Source organism: Vicia villosa, linkage group LG3, assembly GCF_029867415.1.
Source record: "Vicia villosa cultivar HV-30 ecotype Madison, WI linkage group LG3, Vvil1.0, whole genome shotgun sequence".
Lineage (NCBI taxonomy): Eukaryota > Viridiplantae > Streptophyta > Magnoliopsida > Fabales > Fabaceae > Vicia > Vicia villosa.
This window is the reverse complement of record NC_081182.1, coordinates 186,711,269-186,725,001: the sequence shown is the minus strand read 5'-3', so window position 1 is coordinate 186,725,001 and position 13,733 is coordinate 186,711,269. Positions and strand designations below refer to the sequence as shown.

Sequence of the window (13,733 nt, the reverse complement as noted above, 5' to 3'; positions counted from 1 at the left end):
ATAAAAGTTAATATCTGCAAATGTGATTATGACCTCCATTGAAATATAAAAGTTAGTGTTTGCATTAGGAGTCTCAGACTTCCATTAAATATAAAAGTTAGTCACTGCATATGGGATTTTTAAACCTCCACTAAATATAAAAGTTAGTAACAACATATGGTGGTTTTTAAACCTCCACTAAATATAAAAATTAGTAACAACATATGATGGTTTTTAAACCTCCACTAAATATAAAAGTTACTAACAGCATATGGTGGTTTTTAAACCTCCACTAAATATAAAAGTTAGTAAATATATAAATATAAATGTTAGTAATGGTATATGGGGTTTTAAACCTCCATACAAAGTTTATAATAAAAATAGCCACACTAGTTATAAATCACTTGACTGATTGCCAGTTTTCTATAACCGGGGCAAAATAAAAAAATAAAAATAATAAAATGATTCAAGTGATAAGTATAGAATATATACCTAGTGTAGTAAACACTTATGATAGAAACAATCGTGTTGATAACGTGTAAAGAATACTGAATACAGAGAGATATTATTTCTCCTAAAATGATTGGTGTGTTTTACATATACCACGAAGTGGTATTTATAGTATTGAGATTTCATCATTTACTATGCATATATGTTACTGTGCCAAATTGAAGACTGTTCATTGGTATTTCAAAATAGTTGTCATAATTATTACTTATTATTATATGTTTTTATTTATTTATTAGAAACTAGTAAAAAGGAATACATTATTTTTTATAGGAAATAAAAGTCCATTTATAACCTAAAGAAAAAACATTACCCAATTTTATTCATGGCAACTACAAATACACTATACCAATACCACATCTCTCTTAAAAAAAATGAAAAGAAAAAATCTACCTCTCCAAAACCATGTACATCTAAATACTCTCCCATCCCCAACAATCAACAATTATTTGTGCCTCCTCGGTGATACGGGTTATTAACCGACTCAAGAGATTCCTATTTTTCCGCTAAGTAGATCACATTCGTCACCCACTCTCCCTATATAATGAAACCTTCTATCGTTTTTCATCACTCTCTCCCCGCGAGTACATAACTCGGGGTTCCTTTTTCACGATTCCCGAATATTTTCCATCATTTTCCTTCTAAAGAAAAAAAAAAACTCGATTCGAAATTCGATCTCTTCTGTATCTTTCGCTATTTACCAATTCATCGCTTTTGTAATCTACATCGCAGTTAGGGTTTCGTTTTTTTTTGGATAGCGAGAGGGATTTTTTTTGTTAGGGTTTGGTTTGTGGTTATTTTCTTCTGCGATTGAGTATGGGGAGTGTTGATCGAGATGATAATCGGATTTTTGAGGCTAATTTCACTACCGATGGAGCGAAGAAGTTGGGGGAAATTGTGAAGGAGAAGCTTAAGGAATTCATGGGTGAATACTCGGATGATACTTTTGTGGTACGTTTTTGGTTGAACACAGTGTTGATAGATTGTTGCAATGTTGTTGATATTGGGGGTTTGTCTTGATATGATGAAATAAGAGTGATTCTCTTAGTTTTATGATGGAAGAGGAGTAATGTAGAAAATTTCTGTATTGCTATCTATTGTTGTTAGCATTGTTAGGGTTTATGTAATGAGATTGTGTATTTTGGAGTGTGAAATTGGGATTTAATGATAAATGTATATGTTTAGTGATGTTGATTGCGTAGTTTTGGATTATGTTTAGTGATGTTGATAGCATAGTTTTGGATTTTGGCTCCTAGAGATTTGTTGTATGAGTTGTATAATTGAAAGAGTTAGGTTGAGAATTTTCTGTTACTGTGATGTTGTTTTTTCATAAAAAGAATAAGAAGTCATACATTTTTTATTTTATTATCTTGTTATCTTTCTTTCAAAATTTAGGGCATTAAAATACAATGCTAAAATAGAATGTTTTGAGCCTAATGGTTGTGGCTAAGTTTGCTTAATTTACTAGAGTTGACAACTGTTTGATATTTGTATAATGCACGACAAAAAAAACTTTAAACTATAGTCTGAACACCCAAGCGAATATTAATAACCCAAAAGATTTGAAGCTTGTTTAATATGTCTGGATACTATTTTTGTTATGGGGGTTGTTATTGTACATGCTAGTTACTTAACAGTTAACACTAACGATGTATTATAGGCAATGATTTCTTTTTAAAAAAATGAGTATAGGCATTGACTATGAGATGTACTAAAAGTTTCTCATGATGAATTGATTTTGAGTATTAAGTCTACATGTGAACTGAATTATATTTTATATGATGTGACAGGAGTATGTTATTGTGTTATTGAGGAATGGTAAGAGTAAAGAACAAGCAAAGAGTGAGTTGGATGTTTTTTTGGCAGATAAAAGTGATGCTTTCGTGTGCTGGTAATTTCACTTTAGTTTAATTTTTTTTGGTAAGAAATGCAATCTTCTCTCTAAAATTCTATGTGCTGATTCATATTCATGTCTCGTTAACAGGTTGTGGGATCATCTACATTTGAATTTAGCTTTGTATGTAAAGCCGAAGAAATTGCAGGATGAAGCTCCCAGAAGGAAGCTTACATCGGAAATTGAAGCTGCCGTTAATTCAAATTCAAAATTAGAAAGAGGAAATTCTAATAAGTTTTCTAGAACTCGGCATAACAAAGATTGGAAAGGTTTGGGAAGGGGAGAAGCTGAAGCAAGAGCACCTACTATCAGCAGCTCCAAGGTTGACATTGCTCATTTAGATGAAAAAGTCCGCCGAAAAGTTGACCATGGTCCAAGGTCACCATCTCCCAAACCTGAATCCACAGTTCAGAGGAAAAGGGGCCGAACTGATGAAAAACATAGGACTAAGGTTTGAACTACTGCTGCAATATTATACACATACTTTATTCAATTTAAAGTTCATTTAGTAAGGGGTTTCAATAGAGCTTATTGTGCTAATTTGTATAAGTGAGAGACAACTTTATGCAATTGAAGGGTGAAGTTTATTGTTGACTTAACTATTATCTCACTAATTATTCATTGTCTTGCATTTTCCTAAATTGATTAGATTGGTGTAACTCATGGAGGAGAAATGCATATATTGCATGAGTCTTAGCCATTATATTCTATTTGTGCTCACATAGATGGATTCTAGTGTCTCTTTCCATGACTATAAACTGAGAGAAAACAGATGCTATTCTTATGCAAATAAAATCACTAAATTTTTTTCTTCTGATTTTCCTCTTCATTTGATGTGTATGTTTTTTTTCTCGATAAAATAATGAAGTACTCATTGATTCTAATTGGGTAATTTCAACAGCGGGGTGTTGCCTCAGAAGTAACTGGTGCAGCTTCTCGACGGCTGCTTCAGTTTGCAGTTCGAGATGCAGTGGGTACTTCAAGGACATCAAATCTTGGCACATCAGTGGAGCCTTCCTTAAAACGTCTTCGATCTGTAGTTTCTACATCCTCTGGTGATTCATCTCTGGTTGAACATTATCAGCGTGTGCAGCCCACTGCCAGGGTGCCAAATGCAATGGCTACAGTGATTAAGGCCGTGGCGGAAGCTGCAGAGGATGTGAAGTCCAAATCCTCAGGAAGTGTATTTGATAGACTTGGTTGTGGTATGGATTCATCAGCTGATAACAGCCAACTTGATTATCAACAGCAGGAGAAAAATCAATCGATGCATCTTCCAAGAACTGATTACGATGGGCAATTTGCGACACATACAACTATGATTGAACATGAAACTGGTTTTCCTTCTGATTCTAATTCAGATAATGATTCTAATTCAGATAATGAAGGGTGTCATGATTTAAATGTCATAGGCCGTGGGGTGACTGGAACTTCTCAAATCAGCTCATCTGTTGGAAACAGGGGCAATGATTCACTCATGGAGCAGTATAGCGTAGCAAAAAATGCTGGCGATAGTTTGCGTCTAAATCAGAATCGAGAACAGGACCAATCTGCCGCTGCACGCAACACTTCCCGTAAAATAGTGAATATTTCTGTTAATGTAAATACTTGGAAGCCGGAGCAGTATCAGGAACCAAGAGTGGTTGCAGAATTTAATGGTCATAAAACTTTAGGCAATGAAACTGGAGGTCCCAGATCGAACATGCAACTGGTGAAGGAGAATACACAAGCAACGAAAATTAGTAATGGAAATGTGAGATGTTCTTTTATGCTTACTTTCTGAGATACTGGTTTTCTGTTTAAAATTAGTGTATAATAGATTTTCCTATTTGAAATTTATATCTTTCTCAACTTCACTCCTTTAACTTTTTTTTTTTATAATAATTTTTTTCGTTTTATCACTTAAATCTCTTAAATTCATTATGGAGGGGTTGAATTTGTTTTACATGAACCATCAAAAAGTATAACATGCCTGGTTGTATAGTTATTGATTGTTTTCATTTGGTATGACATATGATAGGTAAACATTGCTCCTGATGTTCAGAACGAGTCAATCAAGGCACACGGTACTACTGGTGAGTTTTAAATCTTTAGTAGTGGAAACTCTTGTTGCCGAATAGTATTTTTGGCTGGTTAAATACTTTGTTAATGATGATGGGTATTTTGTACAGTTAACCATTTTGTTATACAGTGTATTTATCTTCAATCATATAATGTTATTTATCTCTTGAAAACTTCATGCATTTATCTGATGTAGAACTAATTGCATCTTGTGCATTCTCAGGTTCTAGTGTTGCCGGTCGTCCTTTAGAAGATGTGGATTCCAGAACAATTTTTGTTAGCAATGTAATAACTCTTGCTCCTCTGTTCTGGGTGGGTGAGGGGAGAGGCCTGAAAGGTCAGTTTTGGGTTGGGTTTGTTTGATTTCTGATGTTTTACTGTATTGGTTGTCATAGGTTCATTTTGCTGCTACTAAAGATGGCTTGTCTAGGCATTTTAATAAATTTGGGGAAGTGTTGAAAGTGATCATAGTTACTGATGCTGCAACTGGGCAGCCAAAAGGGTAAGGTGTTTTGATAGTTTGCATTGCTCATTTTATATATATATATATATATATATATATATATATATATATATATATATATATATATATATATATATATATATATATATATATATATATATATATATATATATATATATATATATATATTCAGCTCACTTTGTTTGCAACTTTATTTTAATTTGTGTTTACTTGAGCAGGGCAGCTTTGGTTGAATTCATGCTAAAAGAAGCAGCAGATAATGCACTATCTCTAGATGGCACTTCTTTCATGTCACGAATTCTCAAGGTATTATTCTCAGCTTGCTACTTCGACACATGTTTGAATTAATGCCCCTAGGGGAATAAACGTGTTTTCACAAATGCATTCTGTTACTTTTGTGGTAAGTTGTAGCACAATTTTAGAATACAATCTTCCTGAGAAACAGACAGACTTAGTTATCTAGAGGTTCTACATCTCCCCTCCAATTTTCTCACATTGTTTAATACCTTTTTCATTTGAGATTGCCAATTTCTATAGTTGCCATTTTATGGAGGTGGCCCAGTCCTTAATAGTCATGAGGAGTTGTAAGTTTAGGTAGCTAGAAGGTAGGGTACTAAGATGTGACTGTATTGTAGAGGAAATGGGATGCCACTCAGACTTGGGCACAGAAAAATTTGTCTGTGATCAAGGTTTTGTACCTATAAAAAAGGACGTGGTTATAGAAATGGGCAATTGTTCACAAGATTTTCAGATGTAGGTACTATAGTACCTAATCCACCTATGTCCACACCATATGTTTTATGTTTTACTCCCTCCGTCTCATAATAAGTGTCTCATTTGCTTTTTTTTCATGTCTCAAAATAAATGTCTCTTTAGAAAACCAATTCAACATTTATTAATTTTTTCCACTACTATACCCCTATTTATTAACTTTTACGTTTTTCAACTACTCTACTACCTATACGAAATAAGGGTACTTTAGTAAATGATATTAACTTTATCATTAAAACCAACACATCCAATCATTTTCTTAAGAACCGCGCAAAACTCAAATAGGACACTTATTATGAGACGGAGGGAGTATAATTTTAGTTTTAGATTAGATATTTTTTAATGATATTTGGATTATGTTAATTTATGATTTGAATTTGATTGGCTAATCTTTAAAATTCTTTTTCCGAATGAGTTTAATGACATCAATAAGTTGGAGAGAGTGCTTGTAGCAAGTTCCTATTGTCCCATTGCAAATAATTCACCAGGGTTTGCAATTCCTATTGAAGTTTTTATCCATGTGGGTATTGAGGAGACATGTAGTTTGTTTTCTAAAGACACAAGTATGGAAATAGGTACTTATGCACTCCGGTCATACCCTATCTATTGCCTCTATCTAAGTAGAGAAGATCTAACCACTCTCTCAGTTGGGGCCTTAGGTTAAGGAGGATTTTTCACCTTCGTAGTTTTCCATTGCTCTACTAGCCTATTCTGTAATTGGTGCTTATTTTTATCATAAATACTAGGTTTCTCTAGTTCTATGTTATTGGGAGCTAATCCGGTTGATTCAGTTTGAGTGGTCAACTAGTTGTTTGTTACTCCATCTGTCTCATAAATTGTCTTGTTTGGAGTACTTTTTATATGTTTTAAAAACAATAACTTAAGATTATCAAAATGTTATTAATCTTTTCTTCAATAATACCCTTATTTATATCTCAACTATACTTACTAATTAATGTCACTCTACCTAATTCTTATTCAGGACATTTAGTTGGCAAATAATATTTTACATCTCATATATGATTGAATTAATAAATTTTTAAGACGCGTGCTTTACCTTGAACAACACAAAATATGAGACAACAACACAAAATATGAGACAGAGGGAGTAGTTTGGTAGTGTTAAACAGCCTTGCCTTAAATTTCATTCTGTATCTGAGTCCTGAAACGATTCATGCATAAGTGTAAGAGTAGTGATGTACGGTACAAAATGTTGGACTATAAATGACAACATTAGAGAGAGTTGGAGTAGCACCAATAGTAGAAATGAACTGAGCATGTAACAGAGATGAAGATTTTCAGTTGGATGTGTGGTAAAACTAGACAATAGGATTATGAATGACAAAATTAGAGAGAGTTGAAGTAGCACCAATAGTAGAAATGATAGTGGAAATTAGGCTTAGGTGGTCTGGGAATGTAGTGAGAAGACCTGTGGATAATATCGGGTAGTATGATAACCGCTATTGTGAAGACTCAAGAACCTAAAGTATAGAGTAGTAATAAAACTAAAGCAGAGAAGAAGAATAAAGCAGAATGAACTAAAAGTAGGAAGAAGAGCGGGATGATTATTTGTGGCATACCAATAGCATTGTGCCATACACTACTACTCTTATGTGCCTACGGCATTCCTCTATTGCAGTGTATAGCATGCTATTGACAACCTACGGCATTCTGCTATTGCGATGCATAGCATGCTATTGACAACATACGGCATTCCGCTATTGCGGTGCATAGCATGCTAGTGACAACATAGTTGTGGATTTTGTAAGGAGAGTAGATCCGAGGAGAATAGTCGAAACTCTAAAGGTGGAGGAAGACCTAGAAAATCTATAAGAGAAACTATTAAGATAGATTTCGAGATTAATGAATTGGATAGAAACATAACTTTTTATGGAATATTATGTTGTAGTTTGATCCCACTTAGTGGGATAAAGCTTGATTGTTGTTATTGTGATTGTTGAACCTTCTCAACGCCACCTTTGATGGGGTTGTATGAAAGATCCATAGATGAGACTTCCTCTAGATCGCTCCAAATCAGAGGCTTCCTCTGCCATGGTCAAGCTGCAGGTGTAGTATGTTGCAACCTTCATCCCAAAAAATCCATTGCTTCTCCCCCATATTTCAAACATCTAATGTTTTGAGTCTTGTTTCCAGATGACTTTCACGTATCCCTGCAATCTCTTTCGTGAGACCATGGGTGCCAACAATGCCTTTCTTTCTGTTATCAATTTCCTGTTGTCCTTTTCCTGCTCTCTGTCAGTTAAGTTCTTGAGAATCTGATTGAGGAAAACATAAACCTCTCTCACTCTAGAAAAGGAGTTTTGTGATGATCAATGGCTGCCTGACTAGGTGTATTTCGATGGTCCGCACTTCGTGAGATCATTTTGGTGTGTTGTGCTAACATTGTAGAATTAGGTTACCTATATAGTCAAATTCCTCTTCCAATTGCACTCAGAAAACTTGAGTACAATTGTATGTAGACAATTCCTATTTGACATAGATTAAGAAGATTGCTGATAACTAAATTTTGTGATTAGCATGAACTTCAGACTTGAGGGATTAAGTATCAAGTAAGACGATCCGTGTAGTCAAGATTGGGTGTTGTGCCATGACTGCCAAAGCGTGCTACGTTCACAGATCGTTTGAAGCAAGATCGTTAAAGAAACGTGCTGGATTTTTTTGGGCCTGTCTAACTGAGTCAAGTTTTTAATTAAAAAACCTTGATTTACCTTTAAGTGGAAAACCAGTGCTTCATTTACGTAACGATGGTTATGAATTATTAGTTAAATTGCTTGAATGTTGTGATTTTAAGGTTATTTTGTCTGTGTATTTTATAATTTTTTCCTTCGGTATGATCTTACATGCCATGCTACGATCATTCACCATCCGGCCTATTGATCCTACTTAAAATCTTGTGCTGGATACGTTGATCACAATAGCCTTCCACGAACTAAATTATTTGCATTTACTTTTTCACTGCAGGTGGTAAAGAAAAGTGCTGCCCCTCAAGAATCTGCTCCAACCACAACATGGCCACGAGTTGTTAGGGGATCTCCATTTCCTACTGCTAGGTTTCCCAGACCACCCTTTGCAAGAGGTATGCCTGGTTCATTTAGACCTCGGCCTCCAATGAAACTGGGTGCAAGGAGCATGCAATGGAAGCGAGGTGCTCCGACTAATCCAGCCGACAGTGGTTCATCAGTGAATACCAGCAATTTTACAACACCTGCTACTCCTCGTGGTCTCACCTACATTAGAACACCATCTAAGCCAGAAGGCTTGGGTACGGGTACGACATAATTCAAATATCGTGAGGCTTGGGTACGACATAATTCTAATATTGAGATGGTGATAACCGAAAGTTAAACCAGAGTCTTCATGTCTTATATCATATAAATTGGTAAAAAAAATATATTAATGTAAGGAGACAGCTGGATTAATTTCTGAATATTTCTTCTGTACATGGAGGATATTTGAATATTTAGATACTAAGATATCTATTTAGGTAGTAAACTGCATTAAATAATGTCTATTTTTGGTCTTCGGCTGAAGTTACTACAGAAGAGGAGGATGTTTATTGCTGGAGAGTGTTTCTCTGGTTTTTGTCTTGTTTTGTAAGTGTCATCGGTGAAAGATTTAATAAGAAAAAAAAAAAGGAAAAAGGAAAAAATTGAGTTTCATTGGACGACTTCATTTACTTCATTGCTATTGCTAATATAATCATTTTATTCTTTCTGTAATGTTACAGTTGTGTATTTGCTGTTGACGGTGGTTTCTTCTTCTTTTACTCAGTTAAGTTGCATTTCTCAAAATGGATTCAAGTTTTTGGGGAAAAATACTACTTGTTTTATTTCTTGTTATTTTTGTAGAATTTTATTTCAGCTTTGTTATAGAAAATTTTATCCTTTATTATGTACACAATCAAACCTAATGAGTTTAATTTCATTATTAAAGAAAATTTCATTTTATTTCCCATTCTATTTCATGATATTGTTGTCGATAATGTTTCCATATTTTATGGCACATTGTGTGTAATTGTGTTCAGGGATGAAATTACATTATGTATCTGAAATTAAGCACCTAAAAGAAGCAAATTTAAGAGGATTTGGATGATAATAATCTATAATATAAAAAGATGGCAAACCATTGGATTACATAAATTTTTAGATTGCACTAGATGTGCCCAACTAATCACCAAAAGAAAATCAAAGATAAAGCAATGAAAATAAAAAAGCACAAAAAAGATGAACAATAAGAACACCACTGGAAAAAAGTCCAACAAGCTACAAATCTCACTCCTTGGGATTCTGTTGAGATCTTTAAACAATAGAACCACCATCATCGACAATCAAAATTCCCATAAAGAAACACCAAAAACCACATTCTAAAATCAATCGTAGAATCAACACAAAACACTCGATCCATCCACAATAGGTGAAAAGAGTGCATGTGTTCGCCTTTAATCTACATAAAAAACCATTTTCAAGTTTAAAAAAAAAAACTATTTTTCTTTAATTCTTTCATAATTGTTGAAATATGAATAAAAATGTCTATCATTATGATTAGCAAAACCACTCGTATACTTACCCTAAAGTTGTAGGGGTTTAGAAAAATGGAGAACTCCAATACTAAATCCTTAGTGTATAATGCATATGTTTTTGGAATTTGTCATTATAAATATTAGTAATGGAACTTTCTCTTTAGAAAATGGAGAAGATCACAACGCTTAGCCCTATCACTTAAGAAGAGGAAAAATTGTAGAAAAAAAGTGACCAAAAGGAATGTCATCATTACGTTGAGATCTAATTCGGCTATAAACATAATTAATGACCTAAAGAAGAGCCTGAAAATGAAACCCTGAAGTCACCACCAACAGAATCATATCAAATTAACCATAAAACACCATTCTCATCATCACAGAATATCCATTATTGTCCAACCATATTATCTATACATTAAAAACACAACAATTACCCAAGAGTCTTAAAAGACTTATGAACATGAGTAAGAACATCCTTATCTCTATTCCACTCAGGAGCAGGAGCATTAACAAAATGAGCATAAAGCTTATTATTAGCACAAGTAACAGAAATCAAGCTATGAAAACCAACCCCATCAATCTCATAAACATAATAAACCTGACCCTTATCATCCTTCACTTCTTCAGAACTCACATTATCAGCACTACCAATAATATCCTGCAAATTCACATCAGAGAGAGCCAAGTTGTTCAAAACAGCATCTTTTGGAGCTAACTGGCGAAACCCAGAAAGGTAAGTCAGATACTCTTTCTCTGTTCTCTTCTTTGGGTTATAGAACTCACTGTCTGTTCCATTTGTACCCTTCTCGACCTTTGAGATTAAACGCTCTTTCCAGCCTTCTGGAACGTCGTAGATGTATTCGGCTGAGTCTTTTTTGTTGGAGTTGCCGCCGTAGCCGCCGTAGTTTGCGGCGCTGGCGGCGGTTCCGTAGTAGAGATTGTAGGGGGGTGATGATTCTGCTGCTATGGAGGGGGGTGAGGTTGTGAGAATGGTGGCTATGGCTGCTGCTGTGGCTGTTGCTGTTAAGGTGGTGGTTAGTAGTGGGTGTTGGTGTTTGAAGGAGATGAGTGGTTTTGAGATGGTGGTGGTTGTGGTGGTGGTCGTGGCGGTGGTGGTTGTGGTGGTGGAGGAGGGGAAAATGGGTGGTGGAGATGAGAAAATGGTGGCCATTGTTTTTTTTTTTTTGGATATGTTTGTTGTTATGTTTTGGTGTCCATTGAAAGATGAAAAAAATAATGTGTGGATTTTTTTCTTATCTATTGAGGATAGAGAATTTGAAAGGTTTGGGTTACGTGGATGGTTGGGTTAGTTGCTCACTGCCAATAGAAAAGTGCCACCGGATGTTAATCTTTGACACTAGAGCTTTATGTTTTAGTATATGTTTGGTAAACCATCAAAAATGCCAAAAGCACGTTTGCTATTCACGTTAACGTGGAAGCTAACCTTTGTAGTTTTTGAAAATCACGTTAAAATGTGCATTGGAATGTGAAATTGAATTGACATTGCAAACGCAGTTCCAAACACTACAAATTGATTTTTTAAAAATGATCTTAAAACGATTTTTTTTAATCCAAAAAATATATTATTAAACAAAAAATGGATTACAAAAAGTGGGGGTTAAGCCAAACCCACCAAGAAATTAGTAGAGGAGTTCAATTCTATTCTTGACTAGACCTTTTTTAACTATAATTTGAGGTGAAGTCTACAAAGTAAATTTAGATAAAGATAATCCTAAATTAGCAAGAGTATTTGTACAATGGTTACTTTCTCTATAAATATGAGAAATCAAAGAACTCACATATTTAAGTTTTATAAACAATGGTTCCATCTAATTCTGAGGTTAGTAGGAATGATGTTAGGGGTATTAAAAGCAAGAGTAACCAGCATAGAATCACATCCAACCCATAGATAGTGCCAATTTTTTTAAGAAAGCAATCTCAAGGGGCAGAATGACACTTACGACTTCAGGAAAAGGGAGTTAGAGAATGGTTTGGATTTGATTAAGGAACTTAAAAATCAAGGTTGGGAAATCCATTTCAAATGTGTCTACGATCCTATTTACACGAATCTGAAAATGGAATTATGGAGATTTGCTGAAGCTGATGAGAGATACATTGTATCTCATGTTTTGGGTGTTAAAGTTGTGATAATTGAAAGGTCTATTGCCACCTTTCTTGGAATGGAGGCAACAAGATGAAAAAGGGTTTATCGTGCAAACTCTAAATCTAAATTTCTGCTAAATGTGATAAATCCAGCAATCTACTCAGGAAGGAAGCAAGCAGTTTCTGTAGGAAAACCATCCTATAAGTTCACAGATCTACCCAAGAATCTTCGAGTTTGATTTAGAATTATTCTGGGATGTATACACCACAGACCAGCGTCCAATTCATCTGATTACATGAACTCAGATCAGAAATACTTTCTGTATTATCTGATGTAGGGAGAAAAGGTACACCTTCCTTCTCTTCTATTTAATTATCTGAGAGACTTTATCATAGAAACCAAAAATAGTGAAACTAGAAGTCTAAAAAGAACTACATTCCTCTGGGAAGACTCATATTAGATTTTTTGATTCAAAAAGGTCTTATAGATCATCTGACCAAACTAAATCTCTGGGAAGATATTGTGGCAGAAACCGAAAAACCCTTTAACGGAAATAATCTCAAAAGCATAAGTATTATTAAGAAATATTGGGTCATGGTCAAACCAAGCATTCATACCAACTTTCAAAGCATAAGGAATCAAAGGATACCAGTCAATGGATATCCTCTCTTCACAAATATTGATCCACCAGAAACTCTAGATAATTATCTTCAAATGATGGAAGCTGAAGGGTTTGACACATATTCAGTCTCGTATGAATCTCTTGTGGAGAAACCTCCTTCTCCAACTGGTCTCAAAAGGAAGTCCGACTCCGCTCAGAAAAGAAAGAAGACACCAAGTAAGACATTTAGATTTCTAGAGCAAGGAGAATCAGCAAACTATTTGCAGAACATTGCAGTGGCTTCTCATCATGCTCCCGCTAGTAAGTCTTTCGACTCTCCAAATCCAGTTGTTTCTAGTTCTGATACTAGAACAATTACTTCATCTATTCCTACACCACCTCTACAAAATTCGACCACAGTCATAACTACCTCTATTCCACCTTCATCAACCTTTACAACACCGATTAAAAAATCCAAAGAAACAATCACTTCTCAACCAACAACAACCACATCTATTTCTCCCACTGTCATATTTAAACCTCCAACACTCACACCACCATTATCTAAATCACTACTTTCGTCTGCCTTCTCATTTACCCCAAAAACCACCATCTCATCTAAGGGTGGTAAACGGGCCCGCCCGTCCTGTTTAGGCCCGCCCTGCAAAAGCCCGCATAAAAACGGGGCGGGGTGGTCAAATTTTTTGACGCGGGCTCATTTACTAGGTCCACCCCGTTTAATGGCGAACATGCGGGCATGCAGACATGCCTACTACTCTCTTTAAAAAAAAC

At 35.0% G+C, this 13,733-nt stretch overlaps 2 protein-coding genes across 2 annotated transcripts; one reads left to right on the top strand and one right to left on the bottom strand.

Annotated features, from left to right (window-relative positions):
* The first annotated feature begins 862 nt into the window (after positions 1-862).
* LOC131662674 (uncharacterized) lies at positions 863-9,376 on the top strand. The gene is made up of 9 exons (XM_058932520.1): positions 863-1,437; positions 2,277-2,377; positions 2,471-2,831; positions 3,282-4,133; positions 4,401-4,455; positions 4,665-4,726; positions 4,837-4,943; positions 5,144-5,231; positions 8,679-9,376. Exons 1-9 carry the CDS (start codon positions 1,303-1,305, stop codon positions 8,994-8,996), a joined length of 2,079 nt encoding a protein of 692 aa, XP_058788503.1. The 5' UTR covers positions 863-1,302; the 3' UTR covers positions 8,997-9,376.
* A 975-nt stretch (positions 9,377-10,351) lies between these two features.
* LOC131662675 (thylakoid lumenal 19 kDa protein, chloroplastic-like) lies at positions 10,352-11,485 on the bottom strand. Its single transcript, XM_058932521.1, has one exon. The coding sequence runs from the start codon at positions 11,405-11,407 to the stop codon at positions 10,667-10,669; it is 741 nt and encodes a 246-aa protein (XP_058788504.1). The 5' UTR covers positions 11,408-11,485; the 3' UTR covers positions 10,352-10,666.
* Between the last annotated feature and the right edge of the window lie 2,248 nt (positions 11,486-13,733).

Coding starts and splice junctions, on each gene's coding strand:
- LOC131662674 (XM_058932520.1), top strand. CDS start 1,303: ATGGGGAGTGTTGATCGAGATGATAATCGGATTTTTGAGGCTAATTTC. Junction 4,134..4,400: donor CGAAAATTAGTAATGGAAAT/GTGAGATGTTCT, acceptor GACATATGATAG/GTAAACATTGCTCCTGATGT. Junction 4,727..4,836: donor GAACAATTTTTGTTAGCAAT/GTAATAACTCTT, acceptor TGGTTGTCATAG/GTTCATTTTGCTGCTACTAA.
- LOC131662675 (XM_058932521.1), bottom strand. CDS start 11,407: ATGGCCACCATTTTCTCATCTCCACCACCCATTTTCCCCTCCTCCACC.